Source organism: Carcharhinus amblyrhynchos, unplaced genomic scaffold (assembly GCF_965287045.1).
Source record: "Carcharhinus amblyrhynchos unplaced genomic scaffold, sCarAmb.v2.hapA chromosome_321, whole genome shotgun sequence".
Classification (NCBI taxonomy): domain Eukaryota; kingdom Metazoa; phylum Chordata; class Chondrichthyes; order Carcharhiniformes; family Carcharhinidae; genus Carcharhinus; species Carcharhinus amblyrhynchos.
The window spans coordinates 40,895-57,555 of NW_027650061.1; the positions used below are offsets into that span (position 1 = coordinate 40,895).

General features: G+C 49.8%; 1 protein-coding gene across 1 annotated transcript in view; it reads left to right on the top strand.

The window, feature by feature from the left end:
• The window catches only part of LOC145339090 (MAM domain-containing glycosylphosphatidylinositol anchor protein 1-like), a 131,069-nt gene that overhangs the window by 38,786 nt on the left and 75,622 nt on the right, over window positions 1-16,661 (top strand). The window contains exons 6-8 of the mRNA XM_080183520.1: window positions 4,080-4,279; window positions 5,095-5,214; window positions 8,765-8,897. Of these exons, the coding sequence (XP_080039646.1) occupies window positions 4,080-4,279; window positions 5,095-5,214; window positions 8,765-8,897 (453 nt within the window). The remainder of the gene's footprint in view (window positions 1-4,079; window positions 4,280-5,094; window positions 5,215-8,764; window positions 8,898-16,661) is intronic.

Genomic DNA, 16,661 nt, shown 5'->3' on the forward strand with positions numbered 1-16,661 from the left:
CACTGGCTGTTACGCACAGAAACTGACAGCACTGCCAGTGAGACCACTGTTAGACAGCGCTGGCTGTTACACAGAGACTGTCGGTACTGCCAGTGAGACCACTGTTAGACAGCACTGGCTGTTACATAGAGACTGTCGGCACTGCCAGTGGAACCACAGTTAAATACCACTGGCTGTTACACAGAGACTGACAGCACTGCCAGTGGGACCACAGTTAAATAGTACTGGCTGTTACACAGAGACTGTCGGCACGGCCAGTGAGACAACAGTTAGATAGCGCTGTCTGTTACACAGAAACTGTGGGTGTTGCCAGTGGGACCACAGTTAGATAGCACTGGTTGTCAGACAGAGACTGTCAGCAGTGACAGTGAGACCACAGTTAGGTAGCACTGGTTGTTACAGAGAGAGACTGTTGGCACTGCCACTGGCACCACAATTACATCGCCCTGGCTGTTCCACAGAGACTGTCGGCATTGCCAGTGAGACCACAGTAGATAGCACTGGCTGTTACAGAGAGAGACTGTCAGCACTAATAGTGAGACCACAGTTAGATAGCATTGGCTTTTAGAACATAGAACATCATGTTGACCATGTGCATAGATCCCTGAAAGCTGGCACTCAGGTTAGAACATAGAACATTACAGCACAGTACAGGCCCTTCAGCCCTCAATGTTGTGCCAAGCCATGTCCGAACCCAAGATCAGTCTATCCCACTCCCTATCATTCTGGAGTGCTCCATGTGCCTATCCAATAACCACTTGAAAGTTCCTAAAGTGTCTGACTCCACTATCACAGCAGGCAGTCTATTCCACACCCCAACCACTCTCTGAGTAAAGAATCTACCTCGGACATCCCTCCTATATCTCCCACCATGAACCTTATAGTTATGCCCCCTAGTAACAGCTACATCCACCCAAGGAAATAGTCTCTGCACGTCCACTCTATCTATCCCCCTCATCATCTTATAAACCTCTATTAAGTTGCCTCTCATCCTCCTCCGCTCCAAAGAGAAAAGCCCCAGCTCCCTCAGCCTTTCCTCATAAGACCTACCCTCCAAACCAGGCAGCATCCTGGTAAATCTCCTCTGCACTCTCTCCAGTACTTCCACATCCTTCTTATAGTGAGGTGACCAGAACGGAACACAATATTCCAAACGTGGTCTCATCAACATCCGGTATAGTTGCAGCATAACCCCACGGCTCTTAAACTCAAAACCCCTGTTAATAAACACTAACACACTATAAACCTTCTTCACGGCTCTATCCACTTGAGTGGCAACCTTCAGAGATCTGTGGATATGAACCCCAAGATCTCTCTGTTCCTCCACATTCCTCAGAACCCTGCTGTTAACCCTGTAATCCACATTCAAGTTTGTCCTACCAAAATGAATCACCTCGCACTTATCAGGGTTAAACTCCATCTGCCACTTTTCTGCCCAGCTCTGCATCCTATCAATGTCTCTTTGCAGCCTGCAAGAGCCCTTCACCTCATCCACTACTCCACCAATCTTGGTGTCATCAGCAAATTTACTGACCCACCCTTCAGCCCCCTCTTCCAAGTCATTAATAAAAATCACAAATAGCAGAGGACCCAGGACTGACCCCTGTGGTACACCGCTGGTAACTGGCCTCCAGTCTGAAAATTTTCCCTCGACCACCACCCTCTGTCTTCTATGATACATGATGTGGGTATGCCGGCGTTGGACTGGCGTAAACACAGTAAAAAGTCTGACAACACCAGGTTTTAGTCCAACCTATTTATTTGATAATATACTCACAAGCTTTCGGGGTTAGTCCCTTCGTCAGGTGAATGGAGAGTTCTGGCCTCAGACAGAGCATATAAAGCACAGACAGTTTAGAGATGTATCACACACTCATCCTCAAACACATGGCCCCTCTCCTTAGTGAACAAGAGAGAGAATGTCAGCACTGCCAGTGGAACTACAGTTAGATAGCACTGGTTATTACACAGTGTTACACTGTCAGCACTGTCACTGAGAGAATTGTTAGGTAGCACTGGCTGTTTGACAGAGAGAATGTCAGCAATGCCAGTGAGACCACAGTTAGATAGCTCTGGCTGTTGCACAGAGACTGTCGGCACTGCCAGTGAGACCACAGTTAGATAGCACCGGCTGTTACATAGAGAGACTGTCAGAGTTGCCAGTGAGACCACAGTTAAATAGCTCTGGCTGTTGCACAGAGACTGTCGGTACTGCCAGTGAGACCACAGTTAGATAGCACCGGCTGTTACATAGAGAGACTGTCAGAGTTGCCAGTGAGACTACAGTTAGATAGCACTGGCTGTTGCACAGAGACTGTTGGCACAGCCAGTAATACCAAGTTAAATAGTACTGGCTATTACAGAGAGTGACTATCAGCACTGACACTGAGAAGGCAGTTAGATAGCACTGGCTGTTAGACAGAGAGACTGTCAGCAGTCACATTGAGACTGCAGTTAGGTAGCACTGACTATTACAGAGAGAGACTGTTGGTACTGCCAGTGAGACCACTTTTAGATACCACTGGTTGTTACACAGAGGCTGTTGGCACTGCCACTGGCACCACAGTTAAATAGCACTGGCTGTGACACAGAGACTGTCAGCACTGCCAGTGGAACCACAGTTAGATAGCACTGGCTGTTACAGAGAGAGTCTGTCAGCGCTACCAGTGAGACCACAGTTCGATAACACTGGTCATTACAGAGAGAAACTGTCAGCACTGCCAGTGGGAACACAGTTAGATAACACTGGTGTTACACAGACACTGTCAGCACTGCCAGTGAGACCACAGTTTGATAGCACTGTCTGTTAAACAGAGAGACTGTCAGCATTGCCAGTGGACTACAGTTAGCACTGGCTGTTACACAGACTGTGGGCACTGCTAGTGGGGCCACAGTTAGCTATCACTGGCTGTTACACAGAGTGTCAGCACTGCCAGTGGAACCACAGTTAGGTAACGCTGGCTGTAAAAGAGAGAGAGACTGTCGGCACTGCTAGTGGGACCACAGTTAGCTAGTGCTGGCTGTTACACAGAGACTGTCGGCACTGCCAGTGGGAACACAGTTAGATAGCACTGGCTGTTTCACACAGAGACTGTCAACACTGCCAGTGGGAACACAGTTAGATAGCACTGGCTGTTACACAGAGACTGTCAACACTGCCAGTGGGAACACAGTTAGATAGCACTGGCTGTTACACAGAGACTGTCAACACTGCCAGTGGGAACACAGTTAGATAGCACTGGCTGTTACACAGAGACTGTCAACACTGCCAGTGGGAACACAGTTAGATAGCACTGGCTGTTTCGCACAGAGACTGACAGCACTGCCAATCCTGTGTACAGTTTTGGTCTCCTTACCTGGGAAAGGATATACTGGAACTGGAGGGGGTGCAGCGGAGATTCACTAGGTTGATTCCGGAGTTGCAAGGGTAGGTGCCACCCACCCCAGTGTGTACTTCTCCCCCCCCCACCCCCTGACCCCGGTGTGTGGCCCCCACCCCCACCCCAGCATGTATCTCCCCCCAGCCCCAGTGTGTGGCCCCCCCTTCCCACCCCAGCATGTACCGCCTTCCCCCCCCACATCCCAGTGTGTACCCTCACCCCACCCCACCCCAGTGTGCACCTCCCCCCCTCCGCCACCCCGGTGTGTGCATATCCCCCTCCCCCCCAGTGCGCGTCCCCCCCACTCCCCCCAGTGCGCATCTTCCCCACCCCCTCCCCCCAGTGTGTGCTCCCCCTCCCCCTCCCCCTCCCCCGATTGTCCTTCCCTCAGCCTCTGCTTTCCCACTGGGATCCATCCCAGTTCCCCCTCACGCCCCACCGCACACTGCCTACAGGGGGCGGGGCCTGTCTCTCAGGGGCGGGGCTTGTCTCCAGGGGGTGGGGTTTCTCTTCAGGGGGCGGGGCTTGGGGTACCTGTCATCGGGGGTGTGTCCTGTTGCCAGGGACGGGTAACCTGGAATCGGGGGCGGCTGTCAGTGCGGGGGGGGCGTCGCCCTGTGGCCATAGCTGGTTGCCAGGGGGTGGGGCCTGTCTCTAGGGGTGGAGTTGACCCCTGACATTTACCCTGTGTTTTGGCAGACCTGGATGAACCCTTGCTGACGGTGCACCAGAGTGTGAGTGATGTTCGGGGGGAGAATTATTATCGGGAGCGGACAGTCTTCCTGCGTTGTACGGTTAACTCCAATCCTCCCGCTCACTTCAGCTGGAAACGGGGATCACAGATGGTCACCCAGAAACAGGACGAGGGAGTCGACATCTATGAACCTCTCTACACACAGGTCAGAGTTCACAGCACCGCGGCCCCGCCCCCTACATTCCCGCCCCGCCTCCTGCTGCCCCGCCCCCCACCCCTACTGCCCCGCCCCCTTCTGCCCCGCCCCCCACCCCTGCTGCCCCACCCCTCACCCCTACTGCCCCGCCCCCTTCTGCCCCACCCCTCTAGCCACTACTGACCCGCCCCTCTACCTACTACTGACCTGCCCACCCACTGCCCCACCCTCCGCCCCCTACTGCCCACCGCCTACTGCCCCACCCCCCTACTGCCCCGCCCCCCCACCCCCACTCCCCTACTGCCCCACCCTCCGCCCCCTACTGCCCACCGCCTACTGCCCCACCCCCCTACTGCCCCGCCCCCCCACCCCCACTCCCCTACTGCCCCGACCCCACCCCCTACTGCCCCGCCCCCTACTGCCCCGCCCCCCCACCCCCACTCCCCTACTGCCCCGCCCCCACCCCCTACTGCCCCACCCCCCTACTGCCCCGCCCCCCCCACCCCCACTCCCCTACTGCCCCACCCTCCGCCCCCTACTGCCCACCGCCTACTGCCCCACTCCCCTACTGCCCCGCCCCCACCCCCTACTGCCCCGCCCCCTACTGCCCCGCCCCCCCACCCCCACTCCCGCCCCGCCCCCCCCACCCCCACTCCCCTACTGCCCCGACCCCACCCCCTACTGCCCCGCCCCCTACTGCCCCGCCCCACCTGCCCTGCCCACTATGCCCCTCCCCCATCCCCTCCGCCCTCCCCCCTCCCCCTCTGCCCCCGTCCCCACACCCCCGCCCCTGTCCCCACACCCCCGCCCCTTACACCCCCTAGGCCCCCGCCGCTGGGCGTCCGTGTTCGGGGCAGGGGGATCTGGGCGTCCGTGTTCGGGGCAGGGGGATCTGGGCGTCCGTGTTCGGGCAGGGGGATCTGGGTGTCTGTGAATCGCAGAAGGTCAGTATGCAGGTGCAGCACGTAATAAAAAGGCCAATGAGATGTTGGTATTTATTGCAGAGGAACTGGAGTATAAAAGTAGACGTGTTTTGTTGTAATCTCTAAACTGTCGGTGCTTTATATGCTCTGTCTGAGGCCAGAACTCTCCATTCACCTGACGAAGAGAGTAACCCCTCGAAAGCTTGTGAGAATATTATCAAATAAATAGGTTGGACTAAAACCTGGTGTTGTCAGACTTTTTACGTTGTTGCGATTGTACAGGGTGTTGGTGAGACCACATTGGGAGCATTGTGTCCAGTTTGGGTCTCTTTATTTGAGGAAGGGTGTGGGGCATTGGAGGCAGTTCAGAGGAGCTTCACCAGATTGATTCCGGGGATGAAGGGGTTGACGTTTGAGGAGAGATTAAACAGTTTGGGCTTCCACTCACTGGAGTTTAGAACAACAAAGACGGACAAAGAAAATTCCAGCGCAGGAACAGGCCCTTCGGCCCCTGCAAGCCTGCACCGACCGTGCTGCCCCGACTGAACTAAAACCCCCTACCCTTCCGGAGACCGTATCCCTCTATTCCCATCCTATTCATGGATTTGTCAAGACGCCCCTTAAAACTCACTACCGTATCCGCTTCCACTCCCTCCCCCCGGCAGTGAGTTCCAGGCACCCACCCCCCTCTGTGTAAAAAATCTGCCTCATACATCTCCTTTAAACCTTGCCCCTCGCACCTTAAACCTGTGCCCCTGAGTAATTGACTCTTCCACCCTGGGAAAAAGCTTCTGACTATCCACTCTGTCCATGCCCCTCATGATCTTGTAGACTTCTATCAGGTCTCCCCTCAACCTCCGTCGCTCCAGTGAGAACAAACCAAGTTTCTCCAACCTCTCCTCAGAGCTAATGTCCTCCATACCAGGCAACATCCTGGTAAATCTTTTCTGTGCCCTCTCCAAAGCTTCCACATCCTTCTGGTAATGTGGCGACCAGAATTGAACACTATATTCCAAGTGGAAATTGGTTTTGATGATTCAAGTTAAAGTGAAAACATGGGAAATGATCTTTTCAAATTGTGTTTTATTTGTTGTGTTTAGTTCCCTTGAGAAATGAATGGGAGTGAAAGACAGATGTGAGAAAGTAGAGTTATAAAAAGAAAGTTATGTCAGACCTTGACCTTGTAACTCTCCCAAACTCGCCTGTCGACTCAGAAAGTTGTGAAAGAGAGACATTCCATGCTTTCTGGCTGGTCATTGGACCATCTCCAGATAGTAAAAAGTCTGACAACACCAGATTTTAGTCCAACCAATTTATTTGATAGTAAACTCACTAGCTTTCGAGGGGATTCCCTCTTCTTCAGGTGAATGGAGAGTTTTTACTGTGTTTACCCCCGTCCAACGCCAGCATATCCACATCATGTCCATCTCCAGATAGCATGGAGACAGCAGTGAGTGTTTCCTCAGAGGATATCACTGACGGGACTCTGGAAAGCAGAGAGACTTCACAAGTTGGCTCAGAGATCTATTCTGGTTCTGAGAGAGGGGGTCCTGACAATAGTTTCTCTCCATGTAACTCTAATAATAACTGGACTTTCCCTTAACAACTCACCTTTCAATTCAAAAAATCATGATTAAAGTCTGCAAAGTGTCCTTTCACAGAACAAGGAGCTCCAATTCTCATCAAATCCTCTCCTGCTGTCTCCCTTCCCTAAGGAAGTGAGGGATGAAGGATGATGTATCCCCTTTAAACAGTGACAGCCTTTCTGTCTGAATTCACACACAAAGAGCAAAGAAAATTCCAGCACAGGAACAGGCCCTTCGGCCCCTCCAAGCCTGCACCGACCGTGCTGCCCCGACTGAACTAAAACCCCCTACCCTTCCAGGGACCATATCCTCTATTCCCATCCCATTCATGTACTTGTCAAGACTCCCCTTAAAACTCACTACCGTATCCGCTTCCATTCCCTGATTTACACATTTCCATCCTAATGGAAAGTCTGCAGCTGGATTCCCACAATAACCTCCAGTGATCTCTCCAAAATTAAACAGGAAATGAGGGACACGTGTTAAAAAAAAACAAACATCTGTAATTCTGAGGATGCTGCAACAACCGGTTATTCCTGTCTGGCACAAAACTAAAACTGCAAATGTGGCGAACCCATGGTTTCCAAGGGAAACGAGGGATAGTCTCAGATCCAAGTAAGCCTCTCGACCGATCCCTGTGACCTCCTGTTCCAGATTGTCCCTCAAGAGGAAACTTTTGGCCAACATTCAGTTTATCAAACCCTTTTAGAATGTTATATATCTCGATCAGATCCCCTCTCATCCTTCAAAATTACAACAATATTAGGCAGGAACTGAAGAATGGAGATTGGGGGCAGATGTTTGAGGGCAAATCAACATCTGGCATGTGGGAGGCTTTCAAGTGAAAGTTGATCGGGATTCAGGACTGGCACATTCCTGTCAGGATGAAGGATAAGGATGGCAAGTTTTGGGAACCCTGGATAACGTGAGATATTGTGAGCCTCGTCAACGAGAAAAAGGAAGCATTTGTCAAAGTTAGGAGGCTGGGAACACAGGAAGCAAGTGTGGAATACAAGGAAAGTAGAAAGAAACTTAAGCAAGGAGTAAGGAGGGCTAAAAGGGGTCATGAGAAAGCATTGGCCAGCAGGATTAAGGAAAATCCCGTGGCTTTTTATACATATTGATAGGATGCAAGACTGGGTGGAGAAGTGGCAAATGGAGTTCACCCCAGGTAAATGTGAAGTGGTTCATTTTGGCAGGTCAAATACAATAGCTGAATATAATATTAATGGTAGGACTCTTGGCAGTGTGGAAGATCAGAAGGTTCTTGGGATCCAAGTTCAAAGGACGCTCAAATTAGCCTCGCAGGTGGAGGAGGTGGTCAAGAAGGCGTATGGTGTACTGGCCTTCATTAATCGAGGGATTGAGTTTAGGAGTCGGGAGGTAATGCTGCAACTTTATAAGACCCTTGTCAGACCCCACTTGGAGTACTGTGCACAGTTCTGGTCACCTCACTACAGGAAGGATGTGGAAGCTATTGAGAGGGTGCAGAGGAGATTTACAAGGATGTTGCCTGGATTGGGAGGCATGCCTTATGAAGATAGGTTGAGGGAGCTGGGACTCTTCTCCCTGGAGAGACGAAGGTTGAGAGGCGACCTGATAGAGGTTTATAAAATGTTGAGAGGAATAGATAGGGTGGATTCTCGGAGGCTATTTCCCAGGGCTGAAATGGTCACTACGAGAGAACACAGGTTTAAGGTGCTGGGGAGCAAGTATAGACGGGGGAGGAGGAAAAGGCAGGAGAACGGGGATGAGAAAAATATCAGCCATGATTGAATGGTGAAGCAGACTCGATGGGCCGAGTGGTCTCATTCTGCTCCTATGTCTTATGGCCCTATGACAGTTACTTTCCTGCTAATTTGTAATTATTACGCATACTGTTTGCAAATATAACTGTATTTAATTGTAAATGTTTTATGTGCAGTGCAGTGGACCCTGAGCCCACACAGCAACAAGATGGAGTAAAGTTTGTGTTCTATCATCAGGGAGAAACAAAAGTTCTGAAGTTGAAGGATCTGAGGCCTCGGGATTTTGCTAACTTCAGCTGCCTGGTGTCAGTCAGAAACGTGTGTGGAATTTCCGACAAGTCCACTTCATTCATGTTAAAAAACACCACAGGTTAGTTTCCAGATTCCCCGTGGGATCTCACTGCGGAACGAACCCAAATCACACACACACTGCTCACATTTATAACATAACAGAGTGTGAGGGAAAAGGGAGAGAGAGAGTAAAACGAGTGGACAGCATGATGAGAGAGAGAGACAGACAGAGAGAGAGAGACAGACAGAGAGAGAGAGACAGACAGAGAGAGAGACAGAGAGAGAAAAAGAGAGAGACAGAGACAGAGAGAGAAAAAGAGAGAGACAGAGACAGAGAGAGAGAAAGAGAGAGAGAGACAGAGAGAGAGTAAAACAAGTGGACAGCATGATGAGTGAGAGAGAGACAAACAGAGAGAGAGACAGACAGACGGAGGGAGACAGACAGAGGGAGACAGAGAGAGAGAGAGGGAGACAGAGAGAGATGTTATAAACAATCTTGTCAGCAAATTGAAAGTGCAGTGGGAATAAAAGGGAGAGCAGCAGGGGGAATCCCACTGGCCCAGTGACAGGATGTGGAGATGTTGGTCTCTGGTATAGTACCGGAAGATTGGAGGATAGCGAATGTTGTCCCATTGTTTAAGAAGGGGAACAGAGACTTCCCCGGGAATTATAGACCGGTGAGTCTTACTTCTGTTGTGGGCAAGGTTTTAGAAAAAATTATTAGGGATAGGATTTATAGTTATTTGGAGAGTAATGAATTGATTGGAGATAGTCAGCATGGTTTTGTAGCGGGTAGGTCGTGCCTTACTAACCTTATTGAGTTTTTTGAGAAAGTGACCAAAGAGGTGGATAGGGGTAAGGCAGTTGACGTGGTATATATGGATTTTAGTAAGGCGTTTGATAAGGTTCACCATGGTAGGCTTCTGCAGAAAATGCAGATGTATGGGATTGAGGGTAGTCTAGGAAATTGGATCAGGAATTGGCTAGCAGATAGGAGACAGAGGGTGGTGGTTGATGGTAAGTATTCGTCATGGAGTTCAGTTACGAGTGGTGTGCCTCAGGGATCTGTTTTGGGGCCACTGCTGTTTGTAATTTTTATTAATGATCTGGATGAGGGTATAGTTGGGTGGATTAGTAAATTTGCTGATGACACCAAAGTCGGAGATGTGGTAGATTGTGAGGAAGGGTGTCATAGTTTGCAAGGGAGACTTAGACAGGTTGCAGAGCTGGGCCGAGAGGTGGCGGATGGAGTTTAATGCGGAGAAGTGTGAGGTAATTCACTTTGGTAGGAATAACAGATGTGTCGAGTATAAGGCTAACGGGAGGACTTTGAATAGTGTGGATGAACAGAGGGATCTAGGTGTATGTGTACATAGATCCCTGAAAGTTGGGAATCAAGTAGATAAGGTTGTTAAGAAGGCATACGGTGTCTTGGCGTTTATTGGTAGGGGGATTGAATTTAGGAGTCGCAGCATCATGTTGCAACTGTACACAACTCTGGTGCGGCCGCACTTGGAGTACTGTGTGCAGTTCTGGTCCCCACATTACAGGAAGGATGTGGAGGCTTTGGAGAGGGTGCAGAGGAGGTTTACCAGGATGTTGCCTGGTATGGAGGGGAGGTCCTATGAGGAGAGGCTGAGGGATTTGGGGTTGTTTTCGCTAGAAAGAAGGCGGCTAAGAGGGGACCTTATTAAAACATGTAAGATAATTAGAGGTTTAGATAGGGTGGATAGTGATAGCCTTTTTCCTCGGATGGAGAAAGCTAGCACGAGGGGGCATGGCTTTAAATTAAGGGGTGGTAGTTATAGGACGGATGTCAGGGGTAGGTTCTTTACCCAGAGGGTGGTGAGGGATTGGAATGCCCTGCCTGCTGCAGTTGTAAATGCGCCTAGTTTGGGGGCGTTTAAGAGATCCGTGGATAGGTTTATGGATGAAAAGGGATTGGTTTAGGTTAGTGGGTCATTGTTTTTTAACTGGTCGGCGCAACATCGTGGGCCGAAGGGCCTGTTCTGCGCTGTAATGTTCTATGTTCTATGTTCTGTGTTCTATGCCAGCGTTGGACTGGGGTAAACACAGTAAGAAGTCTCCCACCAGGTTAAAGTCCAATTGATTTATTTGGTAATAAATGCCGCTAGCTTTCGGAGCGCTGCTCCTTTGTCAGGTGATTGGGGGGTCTGATCACAAACAGGGCATATAAAGACACACGCAGTTTACAGAATACTGATTAGAATGCGAGTCTTTACAGCTAATCAAGTGCAGACAATGTGAATGGAAGGAGCACTGATCACAGGTTAAAGAGATGTGTATTGTCTCCAGACAGTACAGTAAGTGAGGTTTTGCAAACCCAGGCAAGTCATGGGGGTTACAGATAGTGTGACATGAACCCAAGATCCCTGTTGAGACCGTCCTCATGTGTGCGGAACTTGGCTATCAGTCTCTGCTCAGCGACTCTGCGCTGTCGTGTGTCGTGAAGGCCGCCTTGGAGAACGTTTACCCGAAGATCAGAGACCGAATGCCCGTGAGCACTGAAGTGTTCACCAACAGGAAGGGAACAGTCTTGCCTGGTGATTGTCGAGTGATGTTCATTCATCCGTTGTCGTAGTGTCTGCATGGTCTCCCCAATGTACCATGCCTCGGGACATCCTTTCCTGCAGCGTATCAGGTAGACAACGTTGGCCGAGTTGCAAGAGTATTTACCGTGTACCTGGTGGATGGTATTCTCACGTGAGATGATGGCAGCCGTGTCGATGATCCAGCATGTCTTACAGAGGTTGCTGTGGCAGGGTTGCGTGGTATTGTGGTCACTGTTCTCCTGAAGGCTGGGTAGTTTGCTGTGAACAATGGTCTGTTTGAGGTTACGTGGTTGTTTGAAGGCAAGAAATGGGGGTGTGGGGATGGCCCTGGCGAGATATTCATCTTCATCAATGATATGTCGGGTAGAATTAGGGACCTTGCGGTGAAGGATCCTCTTGGGGAGAGTGATCATTGTATGGTGGAGTTTCTGGTGCAGATGGAGGAGGAGAAAGTGGGTTCCCGGACACGTGTCCTTTGTTCGAATAGAGGGGAGTATGGTAGGATGAGAGAGGAATTGGCGAATGTGGACTGGGGGAGCGCGTTGGAAGGTAGGTCTGCTGAGGAGCAGTGGAGGATCTTTAAGGAGATCTTTCTTGGTGCTCTGCGGAAATTTATTCCGATGGTCAAAAAGGACCGTAGGAGGAGAGGTAATAAGCCGTGGATAACGAAGGAGGTGAAGGAAAGTGTTAAATTAAAAGCGGAGGCGTTTAGAGTAGCTAAGAGTAGTGGGCGAGAAGAGGATTGAGAGAGGTTTAAATGTCAACAAAGATTGACAAAGAAGTTGATAAAGAAGGGTAGGAGAAACTATGAAGCTGGGCTAGCGCTTAATATAAAAAAGAACATAAGAACATAAGAACATAAGAAATAGGAGCAGGAGTAGGCCATCTAGCCCTTCGAGCCTGCCCCGCCATTCAATAAGATCATGGCTGATCTGTTGTGGCTCAGTTCCACTTTCCCGCCCTCTCCCCATAACCCTTAATCCCCTCTCTTATCAAGAACCCATCAACCCGCTTCTTAAAAATATTTAGCGAGGCAGCCTCCACCACTTCAACGGGCAGAGAATTCCAGAGATTCACCACCCTTTGAGTGAAGAAGTTCCTCCTCAACTCCGTTCTAAACCGCCTCCCCTTTATCTTGAGGCTGTGCCCTCTAGTCCTACTGTCTTTTTTGAGCGGGAAGAGTCTCTCCACCTCTATCCTATCCATCCCATTCATCATCTTATACGTCTCAATGAGATCTCCCCTCATTCTTCTAAACTCTAACGAGTACAAGCCTAGTTTATTCAGCCTCTCCTCATAGCTCAATCCCCTCAACTCCGGTATCAGCCTAGTAAACCTCCTCTGCACTCCCTCCAGGGCCAAAATATCCTTGCGCAGGTGCGGCGCCCAAAACTGCACACAGTACTCCAGCTGCGGCCTCACCAATGCCCTATACAGCTGCAGCAAGACCTCCCTACTTTTATATTCAATCCCCCTCGCTATGAAGGCCAGCATCCCATTCGCCTTCCTGACCACCTGCTGCACCTGCAAGCTGGGTTTTTGCGACTCATGCACAAGGACCCCGAGGTCCCTCTGCACCGTCGCCTGCTGCAGTTTTTCGCCACGTAAGTAATAGTCCTTCCTACCATTCTTCCTACCAAAGTGGACCACCTCACACTTGCCAACATTAAATTCCATTTGCCATTTCCTGGCCCATTCGCCCAGCCTATCTAGATCCTTCTGCAGACTCTCCACACCCTCCGCACAATTTGCCTTTCCCAAGAGTTTTTATAAATATATAAAAAGGAAGAGGCTGGCTAGGGTCAACGTTGGACCCTTAGAGGATGAGAAGGGGGACTTAGTGGTAGGGGATGGGGATATGGCTGAGGTCTTGAATAACTTTTTTGTGTCTGTCTTCACGGAGGAGGACGTGAATAATTTGCCGGGTGTTAGCGATGGAAAGGTGGTAGGACTGGAGGGTCTTAATGACATTATTGTTACTAGAGAGGAGGTGCTCGACAGACTGGAGGGGCTGATTGTGGACAAGTCGCCAGGACCGGATGGAATGCATCCGAGGGTTCTGAAAGAAATGGCGGAGGTGATACTGGATGCCTTGGTGGTTATTTTCCAGACATCGCTGGATTCCAGGGAAGTGCCGGAAGATTGGAAAACGGCTAATGTTACGCTGTTGTTTAAGAAGGGTGCCAGGCAAAAGGCAGGGAATTATAGGCCGGTTAGTTTAACGTCTGTTGTAGGTAAAATGTTAGAATCCGTCATCAAGGAGGAAATAGCGAGGCATCTTGAGAGGAATTGCTTGATAGAGCAGGCGCAGCACGGTTTCGTTAAGGGGAAGTCGTGTCTGATGAATTTACTGGAGTTCTATGAGGATGTGTCTCGGGCGGTGAATAGAGGAGAGCTGGTGGATGTGGTCTTTCTTGATTTTCAGAAGGCCTTTGACAAGGTACCTCACAAGAGGTTATTGCAGAAGGTCAGGGGACATGGAGTTGGGGGTAGGGTGTTAGCGTGGATAGAGGATTGGTTGTCAAATAGGAGGCAGAGAGTGGGGGTCAATGGGTGCTATTCGGATTGGCGGATGGTGACTAGTGGAGTGCCCCAGGGGTCGGTGCTGGGGCCTCAGCTATTTACCATTTATATAGATGATCTGGAGGAGGGAACCGAGTGTATGGTGTCGAAATTTGCTGATGACACCAAGATTGGTGGAACGGCAAATTGTGCGGCAGGTGTGGAGAGTCTGCAGAAGGATCTAGATAGGCTGGGCGAATGGGCCAGGAAATGGCAAATGGAATTTAATGTTGGCAAGTGTGAGGTGGTCCACTTTGGTAGGAATAATGGTAGGAAGGATTATTACTTACGTGGCGAAAAACTGCAGCAGGCGACGGTGCAGAGGGACCTCGGGGTCCTTGTGCATGAGTCGCAAAAACCCAGCTTGCAGGTGCAGCAGGTGGTCAGGAAGGCGAATGGGATGCTGGCCTTCATAGCGAGGGGGATTGAATATAAAAGTAGGGAGGTCTTGCTGCAGCTGTATAGGGCATTGGTGAGGCCGCAGCTGGAGTACTGTGTGCAGTTTTGGGCGCTGTACTTACGCAAGGATATTTTGGCCTTGGAGGGAGTGCAGAGGAGGTTTACTAGGCTGATGCTGGGGTTGAGGGGGTTGAGCCATGAGGAGAGGCTGAATAAATTAGGCTTGTACTCGTTAGAGTTTAGAAGAATGAGGGGAGATCTCATTGAGACGTATAAGATGATGAATGGGATGGATAGGATAGAGGTGGAGAGACTCTTCCCGCTCAGAAAGGACAGTAGGACTAGGGGGCACAGCCTCAAGATAAAGGGGGGGTGGTTTAGAACAGAGTTGAGGAGGAACTTCTTCACTCAAAGGGTGGTGAATCTCTGGAATTCTCTGCCCGTTGAAGTGGTGGAGGCTGCCTCGCTAAATATTTTTAAGACGCGGGTTGATGGGTTTTTGATAAGAGAGGGGATTAAGGGTTATGGGGAGAGGACGGGAATGTGGAACTGAGCCACGACAGATCAGCCATGATCTTATTGAATGGCGGGACAGGCTTGAAGGGCTAGATGGCCTACTCCTGCTCCTATTTCTTATGTTCTTATATGTTGAAGACTCCAGAGAAGATGTCGTAGCTTCTCTGCTCTAGGGAAGGACCGGACGATGAAGGGTACTCTGTCCACTGTGTCCCGTGTTTGTCTCCTGAGGAGGTTGGTGCGGTTTTTCGCTGTGGCGCGTCAGAACTGTCGATCGATGAGTCGAGCGCCATATCCTGTTCTTATGAGGGTGTCTTTCAGCGTCTGGAGGTGTCTGTCGTGATCCTCCTCATCTGAGCAGACCCAATGTATACGACGGGCTTGTCTGTAGGGGACTTCTTTAACGTGTTTAGGGTGGAAGCTGGAGAAGTGGAGCATCGTGAGGTTATCCGTGGGCTTGCGGTACAGTGAGGAGCTGAGGTGACCGTCCTTGATGGAGATGTGTGTGTCCAAGAATGTAACTGATTCCGGAGAATAGTCCATGGTGAGTCTGATGGTGGGATGGAACTTGTTGATGTCATCATATAGTTGTTTCAGTGATTGTTCACCATGTCCGCCTCTGCAAGACATGCTGGATCATCTCACGTGAGAACACCATCCACCAGGTACACGGTACATACTCCTGCAACTCAGCTGCAAGATGGGTGGAGTAATTTTAGATTGGGAGGCAGGATGTAAGCATCTGGTGTTTGTACGAATGATAAAATTATAAAATGCTGGGGTGGGGGGACAGCATTGCGTGGTCCCTTTAAAAAGTGGTGTTTTCTCTGTGCTTAGAGTGTTAAAATGTAAGTACACAGAGTGCCCAGACTGAAACATTAGCATCAAAGGGTCAAGCGGCAGCGTTACCAAGGCAACAGGCTCTTAAATTTAGCAAGTCAATTTAAATCAGGCACTTAGATACCAAGAACATATTAAATTTAAATCTGATGTTTTTGACAACGCAGAACCAATCCTATTGTGAGAAATACTGATCTGTTATCACAGGCAGAAAAGAAGGGGGCAGTGGGACAAAGAGTTAGAGCAACTATCCCCTGTCAGAGTTCACAGTGCCTGGAGAGAGAGAATCACTGGCTCTCATAGCTTCATCTGTGTTTTAGAGAAAGCTTCCTGTAGATGGCAAAGGTACTGAAGGAGAAAGAGGTTCCAGACAGAAGAATCAACAGAGAAACCCAGAATATTCCAGAAGACTCAAAACATGGTTGTAATTTACAATCTATTTTGTTACGGAGTGGGAATTGTATTTATTGGAACAGAACTTGATTAGAACCATGTTTTTATTGGTTTGTGAACAGTTTAGTTAATTTGCTCACAGTTAGGTTAGATAAATAAATTGTTAGGTGTTGATTTTAGAGTGAGTGTCAGGGAGTTATTTTGTATTTAACCACTGGGGGGTGCTGAAGAGCAGCTCACACCACTTTGCACACACTTCTTACAGATCCGAGAGCGAGGGATTCCTCTGGGGGTGTTTTAGTGTTAATTCTCAGAGGGCGGGGGGGGTGGAATCAGCTTCCACTATATCACAGTGGTAATATTGAGAAAAGCATTCAATGGGAAATCAGTGATGTATTACAGGAACATTCATGACTATGGACAACTTTAATCTACATACAGACTGGGAGAGTGAAATTAGTCACAGTACAATAGAGGAGGAATTTGGGGAGTGTACACGGGATGGCTTTCTAGAGCAGTACATTGAGGGCCGAAGGGCCTGTACTGTGCTGTAATGTTCT